This window comes from Zootoca vivipara, chromosome Z2, assembly GCF_965207765.1.
Source record: "Zootoca vivipara chromosome Z2, rZooViv2.hap1.1, whole genome shotgun sequence".
Classification (NCBI taxonomy): Eukaryota; Metazoa; Chordata; class Lepidosauria; order Squamata; family Lacertidae; genus Zootoca; species Zootoca vivipara.
The window spans coordinates 33,776,924-33,795,479 of NC_142585.1; the positions used below are offsets into that span (position 1 = coordinate 33,776,924).

Here is an 18,556-nt window from a genome sequence, read left to right on the forward strand (position 1 = left end):
ATACTGCTTAATATATTTAAAATATATCTAAGGAGTATGCAGAAAACTGAAGCAACAACAAGCAACTTAAACAAAGTATTACAAAAATACACACTGACATATGAAAATATTACATTAATACAAAAGTTACTAATATATAAATCAATACCAATTCATTTTTCTTCTGACACACCCTCCCTCTCAGGCTCCAGGTTCTCACCCAGGGTCCAAACAAACTCTGAGATCATCTACAAACATCTCACAATGAGAAGAGTTCCTGGAAATAGTGGACATCACCTTAGACCAGGCACCCCCAAACTCAGCCCTCCATATGTTTTGGGACTACAGTTCCCATCATCCCTGACCACTGGTGCTGTTAACTAGGGAACATAGGAGTTGTAGTCCCAAACATCTGGAGGGCCGAGGTTGGGGATGCCTGCCCTAAACTCTCACTCTAGACTTGCTTTTGGGGGCAGCCCTGGGTAGATGGTGCTTTCTCAGGCTGCCCACAGCTGTGTCCCATTCAGCTGCACTCTCCACAGCCAGTTCCAGGTACAGCAGGTTTGCTGAGTTTCCCAGGAGGTCCACTCACAGCTCTTTCCTCACCCTCTATCCTCACCTCCTCCTCCAGCTGGTGGTTCATGGCAGGCAGTGGCTGTAGAAGCTCAGGCTCAATGACCTGGGTGTGCACTAAGAGACAGCCAATATGGTCTTTGTGAGCCCTGGAGACTTACATTTCGAGAGTGGGAGGATAAACACCCAGCATGTGTTACATGGTGACCATGAGGACCCCATGGCCCTGTCCTCCATCCCCACCAGAGCCTGAAATATCACACCTGGATACTCTAACATTCTGCAAATGAAAGCAGGGATTATCATTTACCAGGTCTCAAATGTTGAGGTGAAACAATATGGAGGTTTACAGTAATGCAATCCACAAGCCCCAGTCAATGGGACCCCCTTCAGTTTCAGTCAAATCATGTCCCCCTGCCCATTGCTTTCCAATAATAAGAGCCAAAGAGGAGGTCAAAGGACGAAACCAAAGGATGTGCCCAGGGCCAGATTTAGGTTTGAGGTGGCCCTGAACTACCGAAGGTAATGGGGCCCTTTATATGTCCTGCTGTCCTTTGTCAACAACAAATTGTCACAGTTTTTTATGTTGAATATATGCTGTATGTTAATTTATGGACCTAATAGGTATCTAAAGCCATTTGCAAAATACAAAATATGTATTTTGTCAAAGTAATTGTTGAAGTTATCTTATATTTTGGAAATGAACATCCAGTTGTTCTTTTTAATTTTTGGAGGGGCCCCAAGAGAGCGGGGCCCTAAGCTATATCTTCTTTAGTGTACATGTAAATCCAGCACTGGACATGCCTCTCTTTGACCTCCTTGTAAGCCAATCACCAGAATATTGTTTGGACTGCTTCTTTTTCGCAACACAGATCAAAACACCTTAAATAAAAGGTAGGTCTAAAAAAAAACACAGAGAATTTTTCACAATCTAGAAAACACAATTAATGGCTAAACAGAGCATCCTCTCTGGCATAAAAATAAATAGTACACATAAAAACCAGCTCCAGAAATATGAAAGCAGTCCCACATTTAACCCCTAAACAAATACCCTCCCACCCACAAATAACCTGTTGGTAAAGTTGCTGCCTCTTAGAACATCAGAAGAGCCCTGCTGGGTCCATCTAGTCGATGGTCCATCTAGTCAAAGAATCACAGACTTGTAGAGTTGGAGGGGATCACAAGTGTCATCTAGTCCAACCCTCTGCCATGCAGGAATCTTTTCCCCAATGGGAGGCTTGAACCCAAACCCTGAGACTAGCAGTATCAGGCTCTGTCAACTGAGTTAAAACCAGCATCCTATTCTCACAGCAGCCAATCAGATGCATTAATAGGAAATCCCCAAGCAACCTTAATCCTAAAACTAAACCTAACCCCTTCACTTTTCAACACCAGTATTTTGATGCTCCCATCCCAAATACAATGACAGAACCTAATTTAGTGGTATATAAATGTCTTAAATGGGACACGGGTGGCGCTGTGGGTTGAACCACAGAGCCTAGGGCTTGCCGATCAGAAGGTCAGCGGTTCGAATCCCCGCAGCGGGTTGAGCTCCCGTTGCTCAGTCCCAGCTCCTGCCAACCTAGGAGTTCGAAAGCACGTCAAAGTACAAGTAGATAAATAGGTACCACTACAGCAGGAAGGTAAACAGAGTTTCTGTGTGCTGCTCTGGTTCACTAGAAGTGGCTTTGTCATGGCCACATGACCTGGAAGCTGTACACCGGCTCCCTCGGCCAATAACGCGAAATGAGCGCTGCAACTCCAGAGTCGGTCACAACTGGACCTAATGGTCAGGGGTCCCTTTACCCTAAATGCCTTAAAGAGATAAATAAATGGCTATTAAAGCGATTCAACACCTAAAGTTACTCTGCCGTCCATCATTCTGTTGGGTCAGTGACTGGCCCAACACCATCCAGTAAGCATCATGGCTGAGTGGAGAGATCTTAACCCTGGTCTCTCGGGTCCAAGTGCACATTTAATCCCCACAACAACCTGTGAGGTAGGTTAGGCTGTGATTAATTTACTAGCCCAATGTCACCCAGGGAGCTTCACAGCCAAGAAGGGATTCAAATGAATACATGCCAATGTAGACACCAGTGAATGCATTTTTGGACACATTGCTTGGCTGGGGAACTGCATTGCAAAATTGGGAGAAGTACAAATTTCAAAAGATGGTGGTATTTCGGTTTGCATATGTGTGGGATACAAGTAGATTTGCCATTAAACACAAACTAAATCCAGTTTCTCCCCCAGTCCAACTTCCTTGTAAAACTACTTCAGTAGCATTCCAGATCCTTTGGATCTTCTTTGAAGACCCTTCCTAGAACTCAGTAGGGAAATGAATCAGGAATAATCATCAGTAATTTAAACATCTCAAGGGGAAACTCTAGCCAAACAAACCAAGAAGGAGCAGAGAGACGCTTGTGTCGATTTGCCAATGCTATTCTCCACCCGCACCCGCCCCTTCTGAAGACAGAGTTGAGACTTTAATTTCCTGCTGAGGCCTGCCTCGTGGAAAGAACAGAGCATAGAAGAAGATCCTATTGCAGGAGACTTGGATATGCTCCTCTAGAGACATCTTTCAAGGTGCCTTGATCAAACTGGGAGGGTAGTGGAAAGGACCTTTCCGTTCCCTGCTCCGTGAACATAAAGACCCTGTAAAAGTCCACTTTCCTGGGTGTTTACAAGGTCTCTGTTCCCTCTCTTTTCCAGAAGGGCTCCTTTTCAATTTCTTTACGAGTTCCAGCTTCCTTCGCTCCCAACAGAGATGAAAAGTGGTCATTGATTTCATGAGCAAAAAACCCGCAAGTTGAATGAGTGCTCCCTTCCCTCACCATCACTATTGCCACCATAAGCAAACTCCAGGAGTGAGCATCAGCTCTGTCCTTTATCTTCTGGTGAGAGAAGCATTTGTGCAACTGATCCAGTGGGCATCTCTAGACTTAATGCAAGGATAAGGATGGCTTGAAAAAGCACAATGCATAATTACATACAGACATTCCCTCCTCTCTCTCGCTCTCTCTCACCACACACGCACACACAAAAATCCAAGCTCTGTGTTATGGTATTGAAACCACTTCTGTGCCTCCATACCACATCCTTTGAAGTTGGCTACTCCTGGTCTGGAATGTTATTGTGGTTTTTCCAGCAAAGTGACAATGGAAAATAGCATTTTATAAATAATAATGGTTTTTTTAAAAAAACAACAACAAAACTTCAACAACTCGTCTTGGGATTACAAATCCAAAGCGTTCTTCCTATAAGAATTAAGCACTGGGGTTTTATTTTCACTGGAATTGCAAGATCTATTAAAAGATTGTGGGTAGGCGGAGTCTCCACCTTCTGATTTCTAATGGAGCCATGTCTGAAACCCGCTTAGATTTAAATCAAGGCAGATGCCATATGTGGTTCTGCAAAAATGCTGGGGAGTCCCCTCTGCTTTGGGGGGGAATGTCAGTGTGATGGTGCAGAGGAGAGCAGGGTTGACAAATGGAAAGATCCAGTAATTCGGAGCAAATTGGCATGGACACCTCCTGTTTATGCATACAGAAACACACACAAAATGATGATCAGATTGCCATTTAATTAAATCAGTGGTTCCCAAACTTGATTCAAACCACCACCACCCCGCACATTCCATACACTCTTTTGAGATGACATTTCCCATCTATGAGCTGTTGCTTATATATATATATAAGTATTTACATTAAAAATGGTTCAAAAACCAACAAAATAAGCATATGAATTTTTGTACTGATTAATCCAGAGGACTTTTCCACAATTAACATGAACATCAATGAACCTAAATGAGCCACCAGCTGTTTGCTGAGGTCTTGTCTCCACACCCATGCACACACACATATACACAGGTTCTTGACTGTGCTGCAATCTTGGTGAGTAAACACAGATGCAGAATCTAGACCAGTGGTTTTCAAAGTGGGTGGTGCTGCCCCCCTGTGGAGATTACGTGGGGCAACTAAGAGGCTAGGGGGTGACCGCGGGCACTGGAGGTGGGTCCCTCCAAATTTGTTGAATGCGTACTGTACAGTGGTACCTCGCTAGACGAATGCCCTGCTAGACGAATTTTTCACTAGATGAATGGGTTGCCTCGCAAGACGAATTCATTTTGTGAAAAATTCATCTAGCGAATCGCAGTATCCTATAGGAATGCATTGAAATTCAATTAATGCGTTTCTATGGGCAAAAAAAGAGAGATTTCAATGCATTCCTATGGGATTCACTAGACGAATTTTTCGCAAAATGAATTGACTCACAGAACGAATCAAATTTGTCTTGCAAGGCACCACTGTATTTATGATTAACCAGGCTAGAGCCTTGAGCAAAACACATTATTCGCTTCATGTTTAAAGCTTTACTGCTCTTAATCACTTTCAAAGTGATTTCCTTTGGTCATGTTTGTATTTGTGATTCTGAGTTGTCACAAGATAGCTGACTATTGGCAACAGATATTGATTTTCCTATTGATTGCAGAACATCTGTGATAGGTGAAGGTTTGTGCATGTTTGGTAAGTTATATATAAATGTTTTATGCTATAAATTTCCCTCACCCTTAAGTTTTCATTAGTAAGAGTGTGCAAAAATATTTTTGCATGCAACAGCTGGTATCACTGAATCAAGTTCATCAATTTTGTTGAATTGATTAAACTAATAGTTTCAACTGGATGTGTGGGTGTGATTGTTCCTGTTTTGCATTTTCTTGTGTGTTTGTCTTCTTTAGTGGCTTGTGCAAACTGCTATTCTGAATAATGATCTTTAAAGGGCAGGGAGCTCAGGGAGGGGTGTATGGAATCAAGGGAGCAGTGGCCTGAATAGGTTTGGGAACCACTGGACTAGACATTCAGCTCCCAAGGCTACAGTGGGGACATGGTAGATAAGTTGCCGTCCCCTGTAATTCTTTTCGCACACACCCCACACAAAAATAAGAGAACAATCTAGCTAAAGTTAGTCATAATACAGGCAGTAATCCTATACAGTATATGCACTTATCTGGGAGCAAGTCCCATCGAATTTAATGGGGCCTGTTTCTCAGTGGGTATATATTAGGATTAGTTTCTAACCCCGCATTAATTTTAATTAAATTTTAACCCATCTGACAGGGTTTGCCCCAGCCACTCTTGGCGGCTTCCAGCATATACAGAAACATAATAAAACATTAAAACATTCAATACATGTATCAGATTGTAAATCTCAGTTTATACCGTGGGTCTTCCTTCTGAGTAAACATGCATGGAATTGCATCGCAAATCCTTCTTCAACCAACAGAATAGAGTTTTGCCATAGGAAACATCATCCTATTGATTTCTGTCAGCTGGCTCCAACCATGTCCTACTTAGAGGAGACCCACTGAAGCCATAGTTAGTCTTATGCATACTTGCTTCAACAGGTTTACCCTGAATATGACTAATGCAACCCCATAGGGGGGTTCATTGTGGCAAATGTGCAGGATTATGACCAATATATTCCAGATAGTCACCCTCATTGTGTTGCCATCTAATAAAATGAATTGGAAGCTTATGGGAAATCTGAGAGTGTTGGTTCATTCCCGTTTTTCATTTTCCTTGGCCTTCAGTTCAGTTTTACACGTTGCCTTACATCAGTCTATGATTTTAAAAAATCCTTATGAGAATACGTCAACATTTTTGCTTGACTTTCTCCTGACGTACACAATTTTGTATGCGCTTTTGCCTAATGTTCACAATTTTGCAAACCACTTTCCCATGACAAAATGCATCTTGCATTTGAAAAAAACACACCTAATATACGCATTTTTGCACACACTTTCCTTAATATATACAATTTGTGGGGGGTACACCTTATTTGGTTGGAAATTTGAAGAAGTATGGCTTTTGTAAGGTAGCTTTCTGGTGTACCATTTCAGAAAGTGTTAATCGGTAGGTTCACGTTAAAAGTCCTATCCAAATTTGTACGTACTCTGCCATGCCACTAATGTCCTTAATACAGCGGCCCTCTCTTGATTAGTGTTCCAGAACCATGTTGTTGCCATCAGTGGAACTTTCCTTCTGAATAAATGTCCTTAAAATCAGAACACTGATCCAACAATTGCTTTGAGTGGAGATTAATTATTTTATTTTAAAATATATATAATACTACATCCATAACAAACACAGAGAGACATACATGCATTAAAAAGTTTTCTAAAGAATGCATTTTTAGTCTTTCAGTGACTGATTCCTAGAGTCAACGGCTTTTCCTTTCTCCTCCATCCTTCAGTCTAACAACAGAAAGACAAAAGCTGCATTTCATTAGACTCAAGAGGATTCAGAGTCAATTGTGGTAGACCCACAACGTGTGCCACTCTTTAAAGCACTCTTCCCAAAAAGAAAAGAAAGGGGGCTTTAATAAGAAGAAGACATTCTCTAATTACCCCACAATCTAATTACCATGAAAACAGTCCAGAAATTTCTCCTCGATCACATCATACATTTTATTATACCGAAATTGACTCTCTCACTCCACAGGTTCCATTACGACCTCTTTCCAGACTTCTGATGCACTTGCTCTGAATCATCACAAATAAATCTGGGGACACTCCTGAGCAGGAGCCAAGCACTTTGATGGAGGCAAAATGCTTAATACTCCCACTGATAATAGTGCTTTATGCCAGGTGAGCTATATTCATGTGTTTCATTTTTAATAAAACAAAACAACAAAATCAAAAATTCTTTTCCAACCATTGCTGCATTTGTTAGAAGAATACAGATCCTTCTGAGAATAAATGCAGTTGTCGAATTCTCCCAAAACAAAAGGTGCTCCAAGCCACCAATTTCCATTCTACTTCACTTTGAAACTTAGACCGATGCTACGGTAGGTTCTGGCAAATTGATTGCAAATACGCATTAGTAGATTCAGGCCAACTGATTTTAAAAGCGAAGATGAAAAAAGACATCCTTATAATGTACGTCAACTGATGCTGATGGCAGTAGGTAGGCATGAAGTTTACGGGACATATGCAATCAATATATTTTGGTGCTTCTGAACCTTGTCCTCTCACATTATAGGAATCCCCGGACCCTCATTCCCAAATGAAAAGACAGTTGCTGGCCTTGGAAGTCATCATAGAAGGGAGGCTTTCAATGTTTAATAGATCACTGTGTTTTATTTTTCTGTTGGAAGCCGCCCGGAGTGGCTTGGGAAACTCAGCCAGGTGAGCGGGGTATAAATAATAATAATAATAATAATAATAATAATAATAATAATAATAATAATATATATTATTATTATACCGTTCCATTAGGAAAGAAAAAACAATGGTCCTCATCACACAGTTTTGAACATTGGGGAACAGGAGGCACTGGTCGTGTTAAATTTCCAAAGACACAACTAGCTTCTTCTGATCAGAATTCAGATATGCATCTGTTAAGCTCCCCAGGCTAGCTCCTTTCTCATAAACCAGTTCTGAGTTACCGTAACTGACACACTTTTCACAAACTACCTTGGGTGGGGCTGGTGTGAAGGGGGGGAGCTGATTTAGGGCACAGTTGGGGTAAGAAATTAAGGAAGACACTAATTCACCCACTTTGATTATTTTAGTTTGGATTTTGCAACAAACTTCTTTTTATTAAAAAAAACAACCAATTATTATCCAACACATGAATTCTTCCTATTACCTGGTTGAAACATACCCCAGACCAAACCAAGCAAGATTGGTTGTATAATCAACAGTAAGACAATTCTACTTAGTAATAGAAGATAAGTTTCCATATACTGTATTGAATGCCGGCCTGGCCTTTTTGCTAGTCCACCTTTGCCAGAGCCCTTATCATTATTCTGCTGCATTCTTTGAAATGTGAAAGGCTTATTTCTGCTGGGAAGTACAGCTTCCTAAATTCAATGCTAACGTACTCCCACGTAATTGACACAGAACTGCGCCATTAAAAGAACTGTGCCTTTTCTTCTGTATGAGAAAGGAATCCATACATGTTTTTCTCCCATTACTAACAGAAGGAAGAGGATTGTTAAGCTTGTCCTTTATCCCCTGAAGCAAAACAGGGCACAGTGCAAGTATATAATACTACATGAACACCGTTCTGGCTCGAGAATAAATTTTATTTATTTAATTATTTCCTAAAAATTAATATGAAAAAGATTAAACAATGAAATTATCAATAAGGAAAATGAACGTTAATTATAATCTTTTTTGAAAGTCTCAAGTTGTTAATTCCTTCAGTAGCACCTTAAAGACCAACTAAGTTTATATTTTGGTATGAGCTTTCGTGTGCATGCACACTTCTTCAGATACACTAGAAACAGAAGTGTCAGACCCTATATATATACACTGACACTTCTGTTTCTAGTGTATCTGACACTTCTGTTTCTAGTGTATCTGAAGAAGTGTGCATGCACACGAAAGCTCATACCAAAATATAAACTTAGTTGGTCTTTAAGGTGCTACTGAAGGAATTTTTTTATTTTGCTTCGACTCAGACCAACACGGCTACCTACCTGAATCAAGTTGTTAATGTTAACTATAGACTGAAAGCAAATTAAAACACACATCAGCTTTCTAAACATCTAGGTAGGCTTGTCTAAACAAAAAATGTTTTTAGTGGGCACCAAAAAGACTACAGTGAAGGCAACTGCCTAGTATCAAGAGGCAGGGAGTTCCAAAGTAAAGATGCTGCTACACTAAAATATAAAGTTCTTATAGGGCCAGTTCCACTGATCAAAGCTGTTAAGTGGGCACATAAGGGATAAGCTTCCATGCAAGCAGGAAAGAACAATGGTGGCCACCACGACCCCGTGCCAAAAATAGGGTATATTTCCATAACCCCATCCCTGATCCCACTCACGGTTGCATGTGCCTGCCATCAAGACCATGGTCTGGCTAAAGGCCTTCTCACACAGTGCCTGAACATACACCTGAACATCAAAACTGCCCCCCCTACCCCAGAAAATGGTTTCCAATTGGAGGTTAATGGGGAGAATAGCCTATCTGTTTGGATATAGTGTTGCCGTTATCTCTGCTTCTGCCTGTTCCCTATATGGAATCTCAGTCACTTGATGTTACCATCAGCTGACAGAGAGGCCCTGTAACACTTTGCTCAGGTCTTCTCAATTTGCAGAAAACTGAAGCAACAACAAGCAACTTAAACAAAGTATTACAAAAATACACACTGACATATGAAAATATTACATTAATACAAAAGTTACTAATATATAAATCAATACCAATTCATTTTTCTTCTGACACACCCTCCCTCTCAGGCTCCAGGTTCTCACCCAGGGTCCAAACAAACTCTGAGATCACCTACAAACATTTCACAATGAGAAGAGTTCCTGGAAATAGTGGACATCACCCTAGACCAGGCACCCCCAAACTCAGCCCTCCAGATGTTTTGGGACTACAGTTCCCATCATCCCTGACCACTGGTGCTGCTAACTAGGGAAGATGGAAGTTGTAATCCCAAACATCTGGAGGGTCGAGGTTGGGGATCAAGTTCAAGGTGTCCCTATTAGTATATAAAGCCCTCAGCAACATGGGACCAGTTTACCTGACAAGTGCCCACTCGACTGCTTCAGTCACTGGAATTGGCACTGTTGCAGGTGCCACACAATACCAATTCTGCATATGAATGAAACTGATACAGTGGTACCTCGGTTTGCAAACGCAATCTGTTCCACGGAGGCGTTCGCTCACCGAGGCATTCGCTCGCCGAAGGCACGCTTCTGCACGTGCGTGAAGCGCCGATAGAGCGCTTCTGCACACACACACACTGCGCAGATCACATCTGTGCATCTGACGCCACGGAACCCAGATATAAACACTTCAAGGTCTGCAGCTTTCGTAAACGGAGGTTTTCGTAAACAGAGGTAGGCATAAACCGAGGTTCCACTGTATTTTGGTGTGGGAGCACACACACTTTGGAACTCCCTGCCCGTTGACATCAGGCATGTACCTTCACTGTTCTGTTCTTGGTGCCTACTAAAAAAACATTTTTGTTTTAGGCAAAACCTACCCAACTATTGTTGGCAATTATTTTAATCAGGTTTTTATTTTAATTATTTTCAAATGTTTTAAATAGTTGTTTTGTTTTTTAACAGTTCTTACCGATAATTTGTGTGGGGTTGTTTGGTTTCTTTGTTTTTTGTTTTAAACTGCTTTGAGGATTTGCTTGCTTGCTTGCTTACAATCAAGCGGTATATACATTTTGTGAAATGAAATGAAATCATTCTCATACAAAGCATCCATTGCAAAAAAAGGGGGGAGCCTGGTAAAAGGAGCTAATGATGCCTAAAGGCTCAGGGGTGGCCCAACCATTTAGTGCCCATTTATTTATTATGATACATGATAAATAAATATGAAATAAATATCTGAAGGAGTCTTTCTGGATTTCTGTTCCTAATTCTGAGGTCACCCAAGCACTGCAAATTTCACTTAACATTTGTTCTTTTCCTTTATATTTAAGTCTATAGGCTACAAATTCACCAATCCTCACCATGACACCATTTAGCAGATCAACATTACCGTATTATTCTGGTTTCACAGACTGGGAAGAGGGAAGCCAAACTGAGTTGCAATAGGGTGCCCACATTTGTGTAGGAAAAGCTGGGATTCGGGTCTAGATCACTAAATATGTCATCAAGTGAAAATGCACCATGCTCTCATGATCATTATGAGTTGCCATGCTTGGCAGGTCACTTCTGTTTTCATCCCAATGCTATTTGAACTGAAACTAGGTTAGAAATTAAAAATTTCCAAAAGACGAGGCGCGTGGGGAGGTCAAGTTGGCTTCCTTTGCCTATGAAAGAGGAGTTCCATCAAGAGAGCATCTGTTGTTCACAACCAGGAGACCTGCTGTCATTTGCAAGTCAATCTCTTAAAGGCACAGGAGCAACAGAGCATTTGACTGAAGGGCAGACTACCGGTATAAAACCCACCAAAAATAAATACAATTAATCAATAAAATAATCGGTCTTAAAAAGCATCTATGCAACACTCTCCAGCCTATTTTAGGATTTTAGGGCTGTGTGTAACCGTAATAAATTATAATAAATGAGTAAGAGTTGGACATTCGGATCACATCTCTCCCAATGAAGGCCACTAGCTCAGTCTCAGTTGTCTCCTTTATGAAATGGTTAGAAGAGTGACCTACATAGGAAGCTGCCTTATTCTGGGTGGAGCCTTCATTCCATCTAGCTCAGAATTGTCAACACTGACTGGCAGCAGCTCTCCAGAGCTTCGGCCAGGGAGTCTTTCCCAGCCGAATCTGGAGATGTTGGGAATTGAATCTCAAACCTCTTGCATGCTAAACAGATGCTCTACTTCTGAGTTCTGACCCTTTCCCTAAAAATGAAGATTCCAGTCCTCACAGTTCTGAATTAAAGTTTGGTTTAATGAGAACACATTATACCGTTAGACCAAGAGTCCATGCAGCTCAGAACTGTCAACACTGACAGGCAGCAGCTCTGCAGATTTTTAAGCAAGGGGTCTTTCACAGCCCCACTAGGAGATGCCATTGAGGATTGAGCTTGGGACGTTCTGCATGCAAAGCACATTCACTAACACAAAGCTGCAACCTTCTCATTACTTCACAGGGTCATCATTCAAGTGGATGGGGACACCCACAAGAGTCATTTTGACCCCATACTAGCAGTTGTGGCAGTTCCTATTCATTCAAATGTGTATACTTAAGATAGATTATGCACAACAAATTTATACTTCTGTCAGAGCTTTCAGGAGGTCCTTGAGAGCACAATGTATCCCAGAGAAAACTTCTTGAGATCTGAAGCACATAGCTGGGCGCTTAAGTCTTATGTATCCCAAATCTAATGGGATGTTTTCCGGTTCAAACCCCATTGAAATGAATGGGGGTTGTTCCATATCCTTTTCATTTTTATGGGGCTCTCCACAGAATATTTTTATATGCAGATTGATTCCCAGGGATGGCTGTTGCATTATTTTTTTCATATATGACATTGAAAATGGAAAACAAAGAGAGAACTTTTAGCCTTCTGGGTGTTGTCGATGCACATGCATGAGTATTGCTAAGCACAAGTCAGGAAGAAGCAGAACCAGATTGCCGTAAAAACGGCCAGTCTAACCAGTGCGTCCTTGCAACACATGCAGTTTATGGTGTAGTGGGGGGAGCACACAAGTGTGTGCAAGCATGCTAAGGTGCCTCTGAAATTACCCTGGTAGCAGACAAATGCTTTTGTGCTCATGTCCTGCTTGCAAATTTCTTATTCTGTGAACCACCCTGAGACCTCCAGGTATAGGGTGGTATATAAATTCAAATAATAATAATAATAATAATAATAATAATAATAATAGAAGCATCTGGTTGGCCACTGTCAGAACAAGATGTTACACTGGATGGGCCCACTTTAGCCTGATCCAACAGGGCTCTGCTTGCATGCTTATGTTCTATAGGATGTAGAGGGCAATCAATGGATGGCTATGTTCTGTCTCCATGGTCGGAGGCAGTGATGCTTCTGAATTCCAGTTGCCGAGAACCGCAGGAGTGGAGAGTTGCTCTTGTTGTAGAATCCTGCTTGCAGGTTTCCCATGACTGGCACCTGTGAGAACAGGATGCTGTATTGCCTTTGGCCTGATCCAGCAGGCTCACAATAATGATGATAGTATCTTATAACTAGTCATAACCCACGTCTAGCTCTTCCAGCTAAGGCCCTTAAAATTCTTACCTTTATTACGAATGGCAACAATAATATTTTAGGCAGCTAAAATTAAGGACAGTTCAGACTCATCCTTCCTATGCCTGGGTATACTTGCAAAGGTGACTGTGAGCATGTTCTCCAGGAGGAAGCTTCACTTTCTGGGAGGCCTCGGGAACCACCAGTATTAGAACAAAGACCTTTAGACTCAAGTTGTTGGGACTTGGACCCTCACCCGTGAACCATTAGCGGCAGAGTGTTGCGTTCAGGACCAAGGTTGTGCCTATGTAGATGGTGATGATTTCAGCCCCAAGGCCCTTGAGAACTCATCAATAAACTATGGTCAAGCAAGCCAACTCAACCTCCCATTGGTATTCATGGCAAAACTAAGCAGCTTTTCTACCACCACCACCACCACCACTCCTGTGCTAATCTACCCCGTCTGCCTTGTGGGAAGCTTTCTGATGACATTTTATATATGCTTAAGTATTCTCACCCTTAACATTTTTGTAGGGAATGTCATTTGCCTTTTTTTGGTAGGAGCAGAGATGTGTTTGGTTTCTAATACTGTTGAAATGTGTTGAATTTACATCATTTGTTTCTGCATTATGTTGTATTTGCCCTATGTTGTATTTGTGTACATCTGTTTATTCTTGCCTTGGGAGTCTTTTTGGCTAAAAAGCAGCATATAAATTTTATTTTTTTGAAGGGCTCCTTTTGAAGAATTTGTATCCTGAAAGAAGGGAGAAGGAGTCACCTTTAATGCCTGGGAATCTTCTTGGATGTGTGGCTGTTGTTGTGATGTCACATTTCACGATGCTTATAATAGTCTCCATGGCATTTGCTCATGCACAAACATATTTCAGAGCATAGGTAAAGGTGTAAAGGTAAAGGGACCCCTGACCATTAGGTCCAGTCGTGACCGACTCTGGGGTTGCGCGCTCATCTCGCATTATTGGCCGAGGGAGCCGGCGTATAGCTTCCAGGTCATGTGGCCAGCATGACAAAGCTGCTTCTGGCAAACCAGAGCAGCACATGGAAACGCATAGATGAACTGCAATAGATGAACTGCAAAAGATGAACTGCAAAAACTCCTCTCCGTGGCTTTAAGATGTCTGTTTGCCAAACAAAAACCCCACCTCTTTCCCCAGTTTCCAAGGCCTGGGGGGAGGAGGGGAATCTATTGCTAACCACTGGAACTGCTGGTCATTGAAATAGCAGAGATTTAAGATCAGGCCAATGTCCCATCTAGTCCAGCACCCTGTTCTCACAATGGCCAACCAGGTGCCCTTGGAAACAACAACTCTCCCCTTCTACAGTTTCCTGCAACTGGTATTCAGAAGCATTGCTGCCTCTGACCCTGGAGCTAACATATAGAACCTAAGCACCTAAAAATGGTCCTGCTGGATCAGGCCAAAGGGGGCCATCTAGTCCAGCATCCTGCTCTCACAGTGGCCAGATTAATGCAAAGGGACTACATGCTAGGCACTGTGCAGGAAAGGATGCTGGTCCTATCAATCCAAACTCAGAGTGTGTGATTATGAAAAGATAGAAGAAAGACAGAGAGAGAGAGAGAGAGAGAGGAGCACAATCCTGCAGGGGAAAAAACAAAGTGCAAGGCCCAATGGAAGGAACAGGGCCCAATTGGATACCCATTTCAATAGCGCTTTTGCTTCCACTAAGGAAGATGCGGAAGGAACCTTCACACACCTCACTTTTTACTGTAGTGGATTTGGGGTGGCTGTTGCACGATGCTGTTCTAATCAAAACACCACCTGTTATCATTTCACCATTCAATCTAGATTTGCCATTTTTGTGGAAAACCCAATAAATTATAAACAATTAAACTATGGGAAATTTAGATGAAATAAGAAAGGGGGGATATAAAGGATGGTGTTTTGATGCGAATGGCTTCGTGTGATCACTGTGAAATGCTTTACAGCGGGCAGGATCAGGCCCCAAATCTGCCATAAACGGCACCATTTGGACCATATCTACTCATAAATCAAGTCCTCTTGAATTCAGTGGGGCTGACTCCCAGGTAGGTGGACTTTATGAGGAGCTGCGAGCAAAGCTGCCAGGGTGTGAAAGCTTGTGGATTCCTCCAGGCCCGGCTGGCATTGCATTTCCTACCCATTTCACAGATGTTGGATGAGTCCGGACATCCTATCGTCACAGATTCTTTAGGACACCCCCTCAAAAAGAAAGTCTGAGGACATCTCCTCTTCTTTCCTCGCCCCCCTTCATCTAAAAAGCGCTCACCTTCCCGAAGGGCGCCTCCTCCTTCGCTCCCGCTGCTGCCCCCAGAGGGGTCCGGCCCGCCCTTGCCGCTCTCCCTCGCCTCTGCGCCGGATTCCTTGGCTGCCCCATTCATGCCGGCGGCAACTTCCTCCAAATCCAGGAGGTGGCTGACGCTGAAGTTTTTCCGAGCCTGGGGGTTGTCCGGAGGGTCCAAAATCCGCACCGGGTTCGGGGCAAATTGTTTATCCATGCCGAAGGCTGCCACAGCGTCCATCGCGGAGGTGGGGGGCTCCAGAGCGCCTGCTGACCCCCCACCCACCCTGGCTCACCAGCACCCAGCACCCACAAACCCAGAAGACTGCGAGCGATCCGGCTCTCTCTTGCCTTTCCCTCCCTTACCCAACCCCCCACAAAAAAAGTTCTGATGACCCCCGCTACACTCCCCGAATTGCTCTTCCTGGCTGTGGTTTCCCAGGGAAAAGAGATGGGAAGATCTCGGTCTGCCTCGTGTCGACGTCTGGGAGAGGGGAAACTGGGCGAGGGAGCGCGCCCCAAATTTCCCCTTGCTCAGCTTAGCCCACAAAACTCTCTCTGGCTTCTTCTCGAGCCGCTCAGAGACCAAAGTTGTTGGTTTCTTTTTCTTTCTTTCTTTCTTTCTTTCTTTCGCACGACTCCCCTGGCTCTGAAATTGACAAGAGGTTGGCCCTCCTTTGCTGAAACTGACGAAGCCTTCCTCCCCTCCCTTCTCCTGAAACTGACTCAAGAGGAGCTGCCCCCTCCCCTCCCTCTTCTGAAATCGACAAAAAAGTTTGCTTTTTAACAGACAGACAGCCACACACCCCTCCTGCTCCTTAATTTTCTGTTTATCGGTTAGTCATTCCCCCCCCCGCTCCCCTTTTCCCCTACAAGTTCTGTTTGGGGGACGTGTTTGGGAAAAGGACAGCTTTAAACGGGAAAATAATTTGCCTACCTGAAGTCCCCACCTCCACCCCAAATAGAATCATAAAGTTGGAAGGAGCCCTGAAGATCATGTACTGTAATCCAATGTCCTGCAGTGCAGGAATAGGCAGCTGTCCCTTACAGAGACTGGCATTATCAACACCAGGCATAGGCAACCTTGGCTCTCCAGATGTTTTGGAACTACCACTCCCATAATCCCTGACCACTGGCCCTGTTAGCTAGGGATCATGGGAGTTGTAGTTCCAAAACATCTGGAGAGCCAAGGTTGCCTATGCCTGATCAACACCATGCTCAAATCAACCGAGCTATCCAGGCTGGAAGATTCTTAACTCTTAATTGGGGGAAGAGCGGTGGGTCAATGGTAGAGAGCATCTGATTCGCTTGTAGAAGTTTCCGTGTTCAATCCTCAATGGCAACTTCAGGTAGGACTGGGATACATTCCATACCTGAAACCCTGGAGAACTCTTGCCAGTCACTGTAGACAATACTGGGCTTGGTGGACCAATGGTCTGAGTCAGAAGAAGGCAGCTTCCTGGGTTCCTATGACTAGGTTCAGTTATCAGTGACAGGTGGGGAGCGCTTTATTTATTTATTCCCCATCTAAACTGTCACCATTCCCCATCTAAACTGTCACCATTCACCCCTATGGAAAGAAATTAATTATTGCTTTTGTGGGGAAGGTCTTCCATCCAGTTGCTGGGCAGCCTGGCTTATAACTTTCGGGGATCACGGCAGGGTTTTCTGTCCGAAGCATGTTTTTGTGCTGAACAAAGAAACCCACTGCATTCTCCCTGCTTCTGTGGGTTTGTGTCCCCTCTTATCCTGCTCGGAAGCTTCCCCTTGGAGCATCTGGCTGCCTGCCATGAGAACAGGATGCTGGACTAGATGGGCCATTGGCAGGCTCTTCTTCTGTTCTTCTGAACAGAAGTGAGGTTGCCCATTCCTGGTCAGAACTTCTCTTGCTTGCTACCTAGAGTTCCATGCAACAGATCTGCAGAACAGATGAAAGGAAAGAAGCGGTTAAGTCACAAACATAAACATTATAGTGGATCCTTGGAAGCTCCTCTAAGAAGTGTTTTCCATCAGGGCCTGATTGGTTGGTCCAAGCCTTGAATTTCACTTTGTCCCATGACTTTGTTGCTGTTTTTTAAACCCAGTGGGTTGGGGTTTTTTAAAGGAAGCAAGTAACCAAACCCACAGCCCAGGATTGCAGTGACGAGAGGGATTTGTTCAGCCTCTGACTTCCAGACTTACTGGCTGGGATTCTTTCCAACTACAGAACCAACATATTATATTTTCATTGGCAGTTTCTGGAACACATGAATTGGATCCAAAATGTTAAATAAAAGGCTCCTGTCCATAACAAAAATGACAACGGATTTGCCCCGTGATGTCAATTTTCCTACAATGCTATATTTTAAAAACTTACGAGAATTGCACCCTCTTCTCCTTTTTCCCGGTTACCCCTTGAAAAGACTCGAAGAACCCAGAACTGTTGAAAAAAGCTAAGATCTGCTTTGATCATGTTTGCTTATTTCAGTGACAGGCTTCACAAACAATCTGTTTTGACAGGAATCTATGGAACCAGCCGACATCAGAAACTGTAGGGGAAGTTGATCAATTAGTGATGGCTGGCCTGGCTCCCAATTTGCTTCCTGGGTGAAACACTCCTCTTATCCGGCTACCGTGAGTGGATTTGGAAGGGCTGAAACCAAAAGGTTTGCTCTGCATCAAAGCTCTGGATATTCATGGCAACTGTTGCATTTTCAGTGCATGGGCGTAGCCCAACTCCCTACTGTCTATGGTGGAATACAGACACATATATTTAAAAAAACGCTGTGAAAATGCTTTTTGAAAAAGCGTTTTGAAAAAAATATTGAATTTGCCATAAGCCCGCCATCGCCATCTAGTGTCACAATTGTATAATGCACTTATAAAGCGCTTAAAAGGTTATATTTGCAGCTGTATAGCTGAGTCCTATGTTTGTGATGTCAGAGAAGTGATAATCCCTTTCCTGATTAACCATGCCCCACCCTATTTGAGAGTCAGCATCGCATGCTAGTTAGAGCATTGGACCAGGACCTGGGAGTCCAGGGTTCAAATTTTCACTCAGCCATGAACCTCACTAGGTGTCCTTCAGCTAGTTACT

General features: G+C 43.1%; 1 protein-coding gene across 2 annotated transcripts in view; it reads right to left on the bottom strand.

The window, feature by feature from the left end:
- Positions 1-17,612, bottom strand: part of PRRX2 (paired related homeobox 2) — a 63,140-nt gene extending 45,528 nt beyond the window's left edge. For both annotated transcript variants that reach the window (XM_088664742.1, XM_035113054.3), the window contains exon 1: positions 15,469-17,612. In XM_088664742.1, coding sequence (XP_088520868.1) covers positions 15,469-15,721 — 253 coding nt within the window. In that variant the 5' untranslated portion in view covers positions 15,722-17,612. The remainder of the gene's footprint in view (positions 1-15,468) is intronic.
- Between the last annotated feature and the right edge of the window lie 944 nt (positions 17,613-18,556).